We start from the raw sequence: 15,117 nt of genomic DNA, 5'->3' as shown, positions 1-15,117 counted from the left end.
TATTCACATTTTGATGTTATAAGTATATCGCCAACTTGTAGCGTCGATGTCTAAATTGTATTTTGTGAAGAGATAGTATTAAGTTATAGTTTTAAATTGTAAATAAATGCAGGTTCATTACAAAATAAGGAAAAGTAGATTTTCAAAAAAGAAATTTATTGCTTTTAACAGGATTTAACACTGTTTGAAACAGAAGAAGAGAAGAAGAAGTTTGAAACCCCAAAAAAAATTATTTGGTGTTTTAAAACAAAATAGTACTACTAAGAATTTTGTCCAAATGCAATATTTTTAATAACGTTACTCATTTGTACAGGAATAGGTACTCCCCTTGTCCGCTTGCCATACTTACACTTAAAGGACTTTTAGCTATCGCCGTTCCTGTTCCCTCAACATAATATCAGTAATAACTATTACAATATCATCTCGCGGTAATAATTACGCTTGATGCGTCATGCTTCAGTAATCTCTATTGTCTCATGCACGTAACAAACAGGTTACGTGACAATTCTTTCATTGAACTTAGTCTGTAAATAAAAAGTAATAAAAATAATTTTAACAAAAAATTAAACCGCCTTCAAAATCCACTCAAATCCAAAAAATAATTTCACATAACAGGTATATACTGGATACCAATTTTGGAGTCGGTGCCTAATTAAAATTGCTAGTTAAATTAGATTTTAATTGCATCCATCCATCTCCATCTATGAGCTAAATTTCTTTCAAATGAATTAAAAGCAGTAGGTATGCGTCTACTACTAACAAACATACATACACAGTCAAAGGTGTACTATCAAGTACATGTATGGTGTTTCACCTTTTTCTTTCCTCTTTTTCGGGCAGGGAGTGTAATACACCCACATTTAAACAGCTATATCCAACAGGGGAAGCATTGGCGTAGTAGACAGTTCACAAATTTAAATATTACTAATAGCTTCCATTTGCTGTGCTGCAACAGTGTGTTCATCTTCGGCGACGATCTGACTTGCGGAGTTTGTACGCTGGCAGCATATTGTTTTCGTATATTTAGCAATTTTAATTAGGCACCGACTCCAAAATTGGTATCCAGTATATACCTGTTATGTGAAATTATTTTTTGGTTTTGAGTGGATTTTGAAGGCGGTTTAATTTTTTGTTAAAATTATTTTTATTTTTTGCTTTTTTGTGTTAGTAAAAAAAGACTGTCTCGATGGCTTAGTTGTGATTCGCTCACAATACGACTGTCTCGCTGAGGAGTTACACCTCTGCTTACCCCGGAAAAGGGAAAAAGGGTTGATGCTATATAATGTACGTAAGAAGTAGATACAACCAAACCAAACGCAAAAATACAACATATGTATTTCGCTCACAGTATGACTATTGCGCTGTGGTGTTACACCTCTGCCTACCCCTGATAAGGGGAAAAGGTGTGCTGCTATATATATGTATATGTATGTGTGTGTATGTAAGCAGAAGAGTCAACTAAACCCAACGCAATTAATGTGTTTTGCGCGTAGTACGACTATCGCGACGAAATGTTACGTCTCTGCCTACCACTAAAAAGGGAAAAAGGTGTTATGCTGTGTTTTTAAGTATGTAAGAAGTAAACTTAACCATAACCCAATGCCAAAACGCAACTAATGTATTTCGCACGCAATACGACTATTGCGGCGAAAATGTACGCCTCTGCCTACCCCTGACACGGGGAAAAGGTGTTATGCTATACGTATAAGTATGTGAGAAGTACACTCAACCGAACTTAATGCACAACATAACTAAAAACGTCACAGGAAAGCTAAATTCGCGATTTTGTTGTCTTGGACGACTTAAATATTCTAGTTTTTTTAGTTTTAAAATCAAACTACTGAAGCGATTTTGAAAAAAAAGTTATGGGACCAATCTGGAGAAAAATTCTTTCGAATAAAAAAAGAATTTTCCAAATCGGTTCATAAATGACCGAGTTCTGATGTAACAAACATACAAAAAAAAAATTCACGTCGAATTGATAACCTCCTCCTTTTTTTGAAGTCGGTTAAAAAAGGCGCAATTTCCTTATCATATTCTTCAGAATGTAACGTTGAAAAATATCTATGTTCTTATTTACCTTAAATTCCGTAATAGGCATAACTTATCAAGAATAAAAAAAAATCCGAGATAGAAAGTAGCCTATGTCCTTCTCAGGGTCTCAAATTATCTCCATATAAAATTTCACAGCAATACTTTGGGTAGTTTTTGAGTATATCGTGTTCAGACAAGCAGAGATATGCGGCGGGTTCCTTGGTTTTAAAATATATTTTTAGATCTTTTTAAGAATAACAATTCTGTCATATGTAATTGTAGCGCAATCTTAAGCGTTTACGCAGTGCATGGAACAGCAGCCTTCTAAAGGAATAATTTCTCCCCGTTTTTGCAACATTTTTCGTTAATGATCCGCTCTGTATCGGTCATAGCATGTTCTTTAGCCTTATAGCCTTCCTTGATAAATGGGCTATCCAACACAAAAATATTTTTTCAATTCAAACGAGTAGTTCCTGAGATTAGCGGGTTTAAATAAACTAACAAATAAACTCTTCAGCTTTTTATAATAAGTATGGATAGATAATTAGATACGGTCACCTTTGCTGCTAATATGCAAATTGCAGGTAACGTTAACGTTAACGGTTCGTGAGGTTTAAAAGTATCCACCAATAATTTACGTATTATCTACTCGATACTTTGGTCGGCTTTAGTTACGTATAAATAATTTAAACAGCTTACCAAAAACCTGGCAAGTCCGTAGCTGCGTAGGAGCATTGTCGTGTCCAGTGTTTTTTAGTTTTTTACTCCGGTGTTCATTTTTAATCATCTATTTTGCATTGGATTTAATATAACATTGGAATGGTCCTATTTTATTTATATTGCCATGGAACCTTGGACTTCGAAGATGCATCGAGGAACTCTTTAAAATCAAATAGAATTTCGATGATTCTTTTTGTGTTGGTTTCAGTATAGCTACAACATACTATCACATTATTGTTTTCCTTTGAACATATAAGATGCAGCAAGGAACTCTTTAATATATATATATATATATAAAGGATGATTCCCTCTGTGTAATTGTAGTAATTTTTCTTTAGATTGCCAAAAATAATTGAATTTTATACGGTTTGATAATCTACATACACAACTGGCATAAAGAAGCGACAAACGGTAAATTAACCATTCTCACCTTATCCAATGTAGGTACTATACGCCTATAGCTTAGATTATACTCGTATCTATCAACCGCAAATAGAAATAAATATTAACATGCAAAATATACTTGCTGACATTGTCCGCAACCGCTAATGTACATAGGTATCATTATTATACATTACAAGAACATATTTTATGGACGATAAAACGAATTATTAACCAATTGTTGAAAAGGGAATTTAAAAACACTCGGTAAATATTGACTATTACACATACTCACACATTTTATCGCAATGGGCTAGGCAGACAGGCAACTACACACCTGCTGCACTCACTTTTCGCTATGTGATGGGAGCGAGCCTATGGCCGTATCGGCACAAATTTGAGACTGAGTAAATATTGAGCCAAAATACTTAATATCACTTTGCCTGATCCTCGTTCGAACTCGTGAACTCAGAAGAATAGCTGTACCGCGCTCGGCATACCATTTTGGCAATCTCTCTTTAATTATCATTAGTTGATATAAAATGTCTTTCAAAATACGCTGCAATAATTATAATTAATACAAATCTCAAAGATGTTGATTGATACAAACATCAAAAGCTCCTAGATACATAATTATATTTTTGCTTACCTTGGCAATAATTAATATAATATTCTTTTATCATCAAGGTAGGACACAGCATATTAAATTATGTAATTTGTACGTTTTGGTTTTTATTGCATGCTCGTTATACAAATATTAATATACCTAAGTTGTTAACAAATACGTCTATTTTCAGGATGAACATTTGGACGCAAGTGTTACAGAGACATATATGGGTGAATGGAAGAATGATAAGCGCACGGGTTTTGGGATCAGTGAACGCAGCGACGGACTGCGATACGAGGGCGAGTGGAGTGCAAACAGGAAGCACGGCTACGGAGTTACCACTTTCCGCGACGGCACCAGGGAAGAAGGCAAATACAAATACAACGTGCTTATCACCAGTCAGAAGAGGAAACACATGTTCCTCATGCGATCAGCGAAGTTTCGGGAACGCGTTGACTCGGCTGTGAACGCCGCACAGCGTGCATCCAAAATAGCTGTCCAGAAAGCCGACATTGCTATCACCAGGTAAACTGTTGCATTCACTATTTCAACTTGAAATTTAATATTATAAATTCACTTATAGAATTGTGTAAGTAATTAGTAAACACGTCTAATCATGCTTAGTGTATTTTCAGAGATAGTACATTATGAAGAATTTTGTAGAATAGGGACCTATCTATAAATATTCAAGATATATTTGGGAGTTAATTTTGGAATGTTATTTTTGCCGACATAAATATCATTTTAGCGTTGAATATTTCAAAAACTAAGCAAAACATTTAAAAGCGGCTAAATCATGTATAATTTAATATTTTATATTTATTATGAACATTTTCATTACTTTTTGCAGAACTGTCACAGCTCGAGGGAAAGCCGAACAGGCTGATGAAGCGGGAGATCAGGCCAAAGAAGACTGTGATGTTGCGCAAATGACTGCTAAACAGTTCGCTCCAGATTTTAAACATCCTGGTTTTGAAAGAATAGGATTAAGAGAAAAATATAGACAAAGGAATTACGATACACAACCCGCACCACCTGTACCACAAGAATCTGAAAAGGTCTTGGATGGAAAGAGCATTCCAAATCATATCCCTCCGATGCATACACAAATACCACAAACTAACGCAACCCCCTATCCTATGCCTAGGAGACCTTCCGCACAATACCCGAAACCTGCTCAGCCCATGGATTCTAGGTTCACTAACAATACAAATTACAATCCAGATAATAGAGCGCTTGGTCCACCGCAGGATCCATACTACACGCATAATCAAGACTCTTGGATAACGACCAACATGCAGTCTTCCATTCCCGACAACAGAAAACAATATTATCCTAACGATCAACAACAATCTAATATGCCTAATATGTATGGGCCAACAGCCCCGAGCAACACTCAACCCCCGCCAGCCACGTACAGGTACGGTAGACAAGATTCAATACAACAACAACAGCAGCAGCAACAACAGCAACAGAGCATGGACCAAGGGGGTCAACAGTTCTCAAATCAGACACGAAGACAGTCGGCAGCAATGCGACCAACAGTCAATCAAAGGCCACCAGCACAAGACTGGAATGTACCAGCTCAACCACAACCACCAGCCAGACGACAAAGTATCCTGGCCCAACCTACACATGATGCCCAAGGTGTTCCTTATGTCGACGGTGGCACAGCTGCGTACGGTCGCAACGAACTGCGCACTGGGTCTGTATATTCAGAAGGTCCACTGGATAACAGGCAACAGGCATCTACCGACCAAGCTTATCGACATCCAACGGATCCTCAAGGTTATCGACAATCGGAACAAGACAATCAAAGGCTGAATCAAGCATATGGTTACCCTCCCGCCGACTCTCAGGGGTACAGGCAACCAACAGCTCCCACCGAACAAGATATCCTTAACGGGGCTCGTGATGCGAGAGCACCTGGATCACGGCCTTCTATTGACTATTTTGACCATTATAAAAGACCTCCCAGTAGAGACTCAAGCGTCGACAGATACGGCCGACGCTCACGCCAACCTTCAGTCGAGGGCGCATTGCCAAATAGTGGGTCTCGAAGCGGGTCTGTGGCTCCACAAACGGTGCCATCGCGGCCACCGTCACGTGCTGCCACTCCTGCCGGAAATGGACATGTGGCCTCGGCTCGCGGTTCTATATCGCGTGCAAATTCCCGGGATCTGCCTTTCGAAGACTCACTATTACGTAAGCGAACACTCGGTCAGGAAATAACGCCGTCACCATACCAACCGAAACGGACAGAGAGTTTGTACGTGGCACCAGCTCCGGCTCCGCCACCTCCTGCGCCGCGGGGTGGGGGAGGAGGTGCTAGAAAGGTGAGTTTTTAAGTTGTTAAATTCATCAGTTACTGTTTACGTTTAACTAAATATACCTTTTCACTGGCACTCGGCAGCTGCCAATTATTACTCAATCTATACATATTATAAAACAAAGTCCCCTTTTCTGTCTGTATATTATCGATTTTCTCAAAATCTACTCTACAGATTTTTATGAAATTTGATATGGAGATAGTTTAAGACCCTGGGAAGGTTATAGGCTACTTGCTATCTCGGGAAAATATATAGCCGGAATTTTATCCCGGAAAACTCCTGCACGCGGGCAAAGCCGCAAGCAAAAGGTTATAAGTAATTTAAAATATTTAATGATTTTAAAGATTTCAAAATTTAATTTTAGAAGGGGAAACACGTCAATACTTTATAAAAAAAGTAAAATCATAATTTGAAAAGACACATTTCTGAAAATTTTACGTGTTCAAAAAAATAATCTTTTGTTATTGTTGTTGGGAGACACAGTACATAACTGAAAGTATTAATGCTAGAGAGACTTGCCCTTTTCGACCATAACAGATAATGTACGCATTTAAAGTACTAAAATATTTTGTCAAAATTCCCATACGAAATGAGCCCTCGTAATAACATTTAAAGTAATATTCTATCAATTTATTTAGTATTAAGCTCATGTTGATTAAAGTAATTGAGATAACAATGATAGAGAACAAACATAACCTACATGGAAATTGGATTTATATGATATTTAAACCATTCCATAACCATATTTATCTCATTGAGAGTAGTTTAGAGGTATTTAAAATAACCAATTTTATTATATTCTAAGCATAAAGTCCTTAAATTTTTAAAACGTCCTTAAACGATACGAGCTTGCCTTTCAACTGATAGTAAGAGGTACGACCGCCCATAAACAGTAGAAACACCATCCAACACCATGAATTACAAAGTATTGTTTGGTATTCCACTGTGCTCGCCACCCTGAGACATGAGATGTTAAATCTTATTATGACCAGTAGCTACACTGGCTACACTGTTCTTCAAACCGGAACACAACAGTGATGCTATACACACTGCTGCAGAAATAAACATTGCGGTGATACCAACCCAGATGGACTCTTACATATGAGACACCTACCACCAGTAAAAATTAAAATAACAAATGTGTTTGTTTGCCCTTAACTTAATAAATAATTATCTAGTATCAAAATATTACTAAATAGATAAGTATTTATAATAAAATATAGCTGCTGTAAATTGCTGAGAGGTTGGGTCTCCTATAGACCACTTTGTACTAAAGAATCAAGGCTAGCATGTCTTGGAAATGCCACCGAAGTAACTGTAGGTATATCAAATTTTAAAGCAATCGAACCTGTGCAGGTAAGGAATGAGCTATTAACCTCATACGCCTGTTTAGATCCTCAAAAATTTTAGTAAAGAACCATCTTGACACGTTGGATTTCAAACTAAAAAGAACCGCATCAAAATCGAACCATTCGTTTAGCTAAGACGCCACAGACAGTTACATATATACACATCATAAACTTCCTCATTTTGCATCAAGACTCGGGGCTTAAAAGGGACTAAGGTTTTAACGGCCGGTCGCAATAATTTACTAACATTTGACTTGAGTTTGCAATCTCACTAGGCAGTAGAAGTTATTTTAACTATTACTACTATTTCAATATCAAACATTGAATACGCTGAAGCGGTTTATTTGTGCAGTAAGTACATACTAATAATGTTGTTTAAATGTGTAGGTGCTTTTATGATCTCAATATTTATACCCTCAATTTTACATAAAGCAATTTAAATTACATATCTACTGCATAGATTATTAAATAGCTTTAGTTCATCTTTGGCAATAACGAAACGCGCCAATGACAATAATCATATTATTCTTCCCCTTCACAAATGCATTTAAATTATTTTAAGTTTTAGTGTACAATATAATTTACATACCACATATTTTTTCCATTTATTCCGCTCCAATAAAAAAGATTACGAATATCACGAATACTGAAAAAATGATAAAGCCAAAGACATTAAACAGTTTAGTTACTTAGATAAAGCAAATTAATCTAACAGTTCTCAAGAAATGCGCATACCAACAAAAATCTATTATTTGTTTAATTTGGAAATGAATTGATTTCGCGTGATGCTCTTTTGTTTCGAAAATTACTCTGCAAAGAAACTTAATAGTAGGTATTTTTTTTTATCTCAAATGTACTGGACATAAGGCTTATAAATATTCATAAACTTATCCAATACGCTATAATGATGAATAATATATTTTTACATAGCTCCCTACTACCATATGCGGTCATAAAAGATACGTACCTACCTATTACGTACATCATACATATTATACATAGGTTATAGATCATTTTTTAGACGAAACTGATAAATAAAAAAAACTATAACATTTTTTAAAATGAACTCATAGGTCGATAAAAGGGTAAAAGTGTACATGCTTTGTTGCATAAAGTAAACGAAAAGTGATTCGTCTATTCCCGCCTTGATGAACGTAATGGCAGATTTGTAGGCGGTGGCTCGCGTACTGAGCGGCAAGGGCGGGCGATACGGCCGCGGCCGACCGGCGCTCAGCCCGTTCTATTTCTAAATTGAGACAGTCTCTCGCTGCCGCTTTCCGCGTATCATCTCTTCGCTATATTTATCTGAAAAGAGTTTACTAATATTTTAAACTATCCGTCGGAAATTTACAAATCATCGACGTGACATTGAATTTCGGTTTATTTGTGAACCATCGAAAATCTATGCATTGCACTAATTCACATCAAATATGGAGTTTGACCGTGTGCTTTAAATTTTGAACGTTAATTATTAAATAATAGTCAGTGAGTAATATACAATAAGTTACGATGTGGTACCAAGAGGAATTGGACGAAGATGAAGATCTTATGTGTTCTCCTGCTATTCTAGCTCGCAGAGCCTCCGAGAGCTGGATAAATGTTCCTCCTGTTGAGGTAACACGGACGCTAATAATCGGCATCAATGTGACCGCTGCTAAATAATTCTTTTAAAACATAATTTGAGCGTGTCTATTTCTAGTTATTCGGTAATCACAAAGCTTGTTAAAGATTCTTAATTTTATGCTCATATATGTACGAGTACTTATAGAGCCTAGATATGTATCTGAGACCAAAGTACAAACACGATAGTTGACATTCAAAACATTAATTTAAACGTAGGCAGGTTTTATTTATCATATTATCACCATAACAATAAAACACATATTATCAATTAATATAAGAGATATTTGAATTTGTATATTGGCCACCCGATGTTACTTTTCACTGACAACTGTAAATAAAATGAATCTATCGTTCACACTTACCTTGCATTCGAGTGATAAATGTTTCTTTGTAAATGAGAGTACTTCGAATTTTTATTTTTGCTGAAATGTCCGATTCTATTTTCGATCGAGCTTTTAAATATTGCCGGTTCAGATTAACGCGAAAACATTTTTTCCTTACTGGTAATTAAATAACATGGTAAATGTTGATTTATACCACACATGTTGTGCAAAATTTTTATATTGAAACTTACATATCGTGTTCACTAGTTTCATAAAAATTACAGTTTCACAAACTAATTCCATTGTAAATGTGTCACGGTGTTCAGGCCGAGTGATTACTGCTTAGCCTGATCGACGACGCCACGTCACGTTGATTTACATTTCACTGGTTAATTGTTAAAGGTTAATTTTTTTTTTTGTATTTAAGATAATTTTTTTTTTATTTAAATACATAATTTATATTACTTTATCGTTGAAGCCTAACTACCCATTTATAGTATGCTCTAAAAAATATAAATCCCCCCATACGTATGGTTTAAAGTTTAAACATCTTTTCTAGAATACTTCGTCTAAACTCTAGATAGCATTGTATTCTTATGTCTATTTAATAGGTTTCATTCTAGTGTATTAGTTACAAAATATGTGTGTAATGTAACAGAATCGTACAATTATTAATAAAAAAATAATAATAGGTGTAATTACAAGTGCTAGCCCAATTAACTGAGGCAGTGTTGGGTTTTAGACAGTAGACTCTACAGTTTCGTCGACAGAAAACTGTTGACAGCTGGAGGCCCAATACTTTCCTACCCACTTTGTAATGCCTATTTCTCCTGCTTAGAAATGAACAATGCACACACGATATCCCTGGCAGTACAATATTTATGAACGGTGATGATCATTAGTATAAGATTACAAATATTAGAGACATAGTTACAATGTGGCACAGAGGATTTGAATGGAAACTACGAAACATAATTAGTGTGTGAACTCCAGATAATAATGAACTTCCACTCCACAGATGCTAAGTACGCCGCAGACTCTACAGCGCAAGAAATCGCTCCCGGACGTGGCTAGCATGCCACGCGCCATGGACGGCAGCGGCATGTCGCGCGAGGAGGTGTCGGCGCTGGGCTCTGCGCGTCGTGAGGAAGTGCGCCGCATGCACGAGGAGAGCGAGAAGCTGAGAGCCAATCCTCTGCTGTATTTGGTCAGTCCACAAGTCAAGGTGCGTCGCTTATAAATTTTTAGCCACTGTTGTCATATCTATATGAACAACAAATCTTGATGATGGATATACAACCTACATCCATGTGGCGGTTACCGCTCGGCATTTTTTTATCAGTGTTAAAAAAATATTCATGAAGTTTTCTTAAATTTTGATAGCTCTTAGAAAAGAAAAATCTCTAAAAATTTCATAGACGTTTACAATGTCGTCATTTTTAGGGTTCTGTACTATTCCGTTTCATTTTGCAAGACTGACTGACTTTATACAAAATGCCCTCCCGTGACCATGAAGGCTGCAAAGTTTTCGAAACGTAGGGAAAAAGTAAAATATTAAAACCGCGATAAAATCCGTAAAATATTTTAATTTAAATTTTTACTACATATTGCATATTATGCATATATATGCATATATATTCCACATGAGAATAAAACCCTATAGAGATCTCATTGAACTGGAATCATGAAATTTGGCAAGAAGCAATGACTTAAAGCAAAAGTAAAGGAAATTGTCTGAAACCCTTAAATATGTACTATTATAATTTAATACCTTACCTACAAGTTAGCACGGAACTCTTGGTGCGCGAGGCCAACTCGTACTTGTCCGGTTTTCTCTATTTCTTAATAATAGAGCAACAACACAACCAGTTCTTTCATAGTCCATCTTATTAGCAGTCCGCGCAACTACTATCGAGAATAGGAGCGATTACATAAAACAATCGCCCTTGGCAGAAATCTGTAATGTGGCCTTAGGCTAAGGCAGTATTTAATTTACCTTCGCCTATCTACAATTTCTTTTTTTTGGATCTGAATAATGAGGAGAATGAATGTTTTGTTACCTTATGTTCTAGGACTGGTTCTCTCGGCAGCAACTGGTGATACTTGTGCTCTTCATCAACATTTCTTTGGGCATCATGTTCTTCAAGCTGCTCACGTAGCATCGGCGTGCGGCGCCCAAGCGCCTCCTTTCCCCGATGCATTATCGACACTTGTAAATATTTTGTAATTTTTAAAACAAACAGCCCAACAAATTATATTATTCGATATGCGAATTAATTAAATTAACGTTATTATCTATATTTCATTATCTATTCCTTTTTCAACATGAGTTAGAAAAACATCTAAACGAAACGTATATTTGTCAATAAGGACATTTGTTTGCTAGTGTTGTTCTTTGACGTTGTGTAAGTGTGCAAGTATGACGATGATATTTATTGAATAGTGAAAATATGCTCCATCACGTCAAACCGATAATATCGGCATGAAACAGTGCGCGAGTGAATTGAACCCTATGTTTATGTATTGCGATTTGCGGTATTGCGCCTGCGGTCCGCGGCTCGGCGGACGATATTTCGACTGTGCGGAGAACGAGTTGTATGTGAGCCTGCATATTGTAGGTTTATGCCTTCGACGATAAACTGTTGTAATAAACGTTAAACAATTTATAAAACACAATCGTGTACAAATATACATTACTTTAGTTACATGCAGGAGGCATACAAAAACCAAATAATTGTCGACTCCCACGAAGCAGATATTTTAGCATTTTTGACTATTCTAAAATTCAGATTTTCTTTACATTTTATAAATAAATATTATAATTTGAATTTTCTTCTACCCTGAACAAATACTATTATTTGTTAATTTCCTCACTACGAATAAATCCGGCTAAACGGACAACTGAATCCTATTGTAGATAACATTCAGTACAAAAAATAACAATGGAGATTGACGGAAGTAGGTACAAATTTGTGAAATTACCTCTTTGAAAAGATGCGCCCCATAAGCATACTTACCTATTCCTACTATGTTGTTAATGTTATTGTTGACACTTATAAACTTTATTACAATTATATAACTTGTTTATTAAATTTGTCAATTTTAAACTATAATAGCGATCGTCGACGTTAATTGACACAATCATCACGTGATAGCCAAACCAGTAAGCACAATTAATAGAGGTGATAAATGTTTGCCTGACATGTAAAATTATTTTTAAAAATAATTACCCATGTAAATAACTAATACCGCTACCAATTCCAAAAGATTATATGTACTTATTTAATATTTATACATGTAACGGAAAATTATCTGTAAGTAGATAGATACATAGATAATAGATATAATTGCTTGCAAATAGCGATATCCAATTGGGTCTACAAAACGCATGTGCATTATTTTCTTAACCTATAGACATATAAAAATTAGTATTGATTACCAAATTTTTATACAAAATTTAATCTTCCTTTTATACCTATGAAGTCAATTCTCTCGTAAACGAAATGTTTTTTATAGATAATACGTATAAAATATAAAAACACGTTATTGGCATGGAAACCGTGCAAATGAGACTGTTGATACGTAAAAATATGTACCTTCATATTATAGTATGTAAAATGTGTGTGTACAACGAAAGTTACCAGAAACGCACATTCATTGAATGGATGGTTCAAGTTTATGAAGTTTACTAAGACAGTTGTCACAGTTTCATCATCATGTGAAAACTTTAAGTTAGGTACTTATATCTATAAGAATTTTAATTACTTGTATCGATTTTATCTACGTTTCACAAATAAAACATTTTAACAAAACAATAATTTCTGTATTTATTCCCTCACATTTTTATTACCTAACCTATACATAGGATTCGTGTATATAGTTTCAGAGGAATTGTATTTATGTAGAGCCCACACTTTCCTGCTACATTGTAATTGTTTTTCTTATAATACACAAAAAAAAACACCCATTAGGTGCATGTTTGTGTGCGACAACTGTATCTCACGCTGATTCATTCGAATATAATATTCTAATGTAATGCAGATAACCATCCTACAGCTGTGGCATGAGTCGTGACATCACAGATTATAGTAGGTATAAAGGTAGATACTACGTTCTTCCTAGATATTTCAAGGACAAAACTTAACCTGATATTAATATCACATTAGGTAAGGCTTATTCGGTTTAGGTTACTCTTATATAATTAAATAAATGGCGATAGCCTAGTTGATTATGGAACGGACTGCCGAGACGAATGTCCGCAGGTACAAATCCTAAGGGCACACACCTCTGACTTTTCTAAAAAATTATTTATGTAAGTATTCTTTTTAAATTATTGCTTGCTTTAACGGTGAAGGAAAACATCGTGAGGAAACATGCATAGCTGAGAAATTCTCTATTAGAATTATATCTATAGAATCTATAGAAATATATAATAATTCTATAGATTTATTCTATATCTATAGAATTTTCGAGGGTGTGTAAAGTCTATCAATCCACACTAGGCCAGCGTGGTAGAAATCCCTCTCAGTAGTAGATGAGACCCGTGCCCAACAGTGGGACAGTATATAATACTTACAGGACTGATATTATTAAGTCTTATCTATACTATTATATAAAGCTGAAGAGTTTGTTTGTTTGTTTGTTTGAACGCGCTAATCTCAGGAATTACCAGTCCAAATTGAACAATTATTTTTGCGTTGGATAGCCCTTTGTTCGTGGAGTGCTATAGGCTATATATCATCACGCTATACCCAATAGGAGCGGAGCAGTAATGGCTAATCTCAGGAACTACCGGTCCAAACTGAAAAAATCTTTTTGCGTTGGATAGCTCTTTATTCGTGTAATGCTATAGGCTATATATCATCACGCTATGACCAATAGGAGCGGAGCAGTAATGACTAATCTCAGGAACTACCGGTTCGAACTGAAAAAATATTTTTGTGTTGGATTGCTCTTTATTCGTGTAGTGCTATAGGCTATATATCATCACGCTATGACCAATACGAGCGGGCAGTAATGGCTAATCTCAGGAACTACCGGTTCAAACTGAAAAAATATTTTTGCGTTGGATAGTTCTTTGTTCGTGGAGTACTATGGGCTATATATCATCACGCTATGACCAATAGGAGCGGAGCAGTAATGGCTAATCTCAGGAACTATCAGATCGAACTGAAAAAAATATTTTTGTGTTGGATAGCACTCTGTTTTTGAAATGCTATAGGGTATATATCATCAAGCTATGACCAATGGGAGCGAAGCAGTAATGAAACATGTTGCAAAAACGGAGAAAATTGATTAGTTTTGAGGGCTTCCGTTGCGTGCGCTGCGTAAACAGTTAAAGTTATGCAACAATGATGTATGACGGGATTGTTCCTCTTAAAAAGTTCTACAAAAATATATTATAAAACAAATTCCCCCGCTGCATCCGACTGTCTGAACGTGTTAAACTCAAAAACTACCCAACATATTAAGATGAAAGGAGAATGCCCATTTTTGTATGAAAGTTGGGCTACGCTTGCGTCTGTACAAAACCTTCACTAAACTATAGGGAATATATCCTAAATCTTATACGAATTGAAAACAATTTGATATTCGATGGGAGTTCGGAGTAATCAGAATTTTTATAGCTCGGTTATTTTGAGGTTAAGTATGGACTGCAATAATATACGGTAGAAAGTACCTACGTGCCTAATTAACTTTAATATTGCAGTACCTACTTGTTATTGCTATAATCAATAATTGGACATTAT

The 15,117-nt window shown here is 35.7% G+C and overlaps 1 protein-coding gene across 3 annotated transcripts in view; it reads left to right on the top strand.

Moving 5' to 3' along the window:
• Positions 1-13,185, top strand: part of LOC115449379 — a 33,043-nt gene extending 19,858 nt beyond the window's left edge. For 2 of the 3 annotated variants that reach the window (XM_037441927.1, XM_037441926.1), the window contains 4 exons: positions 3,933-4,267; positions 4,593-6,078; positions 10,386-10,592; positions 11,440-13,185. In XM_037441927.1, coding sequence (XP_037297824.1) covers positions 3,933-4,267; positions 4,593-6,078; positions 10,386-10,592; positions 11,440-11,526 — 2,115 coding nt within the window. In that variant the 3' untranslated portion in view covers positions 11,527-13,185. Of the gene's footprint in view, positions 1-3,932; positions 4,268-4,592; positions 6,079-8,618; positions 9,036-10,385; positions 10,593-11,439 lie in introns of those variants that run through there. The other variant, XM_030177183.2, reaches the window with a different exon arrangement.
• Positions 13,186-15,117: the final 1,932 nt, after the last annotated feature.

The sequence above is a fragment of the Manduca sexta genome, chromosome 23 (assembly GCF_014839805.1).
Source record: "Manduca sexta isolate Smith_Timp_Sample1 chromosome 23, JHU_Msex_v1.0, whole genome shotgun sequence".
Taxonomy (NCBI): domain Eukaryota; kingdom Metazoa; phylum Arthropoda; class Insecta; order Lepidoptera; family Sphingidae; genus Manduca; species Manduca sexta.
The sequence above is the reverse complement of the archived record's forward strand: the minus strand, read 5'-3'. Positions and strand labels throughout refer to the sequence as shown.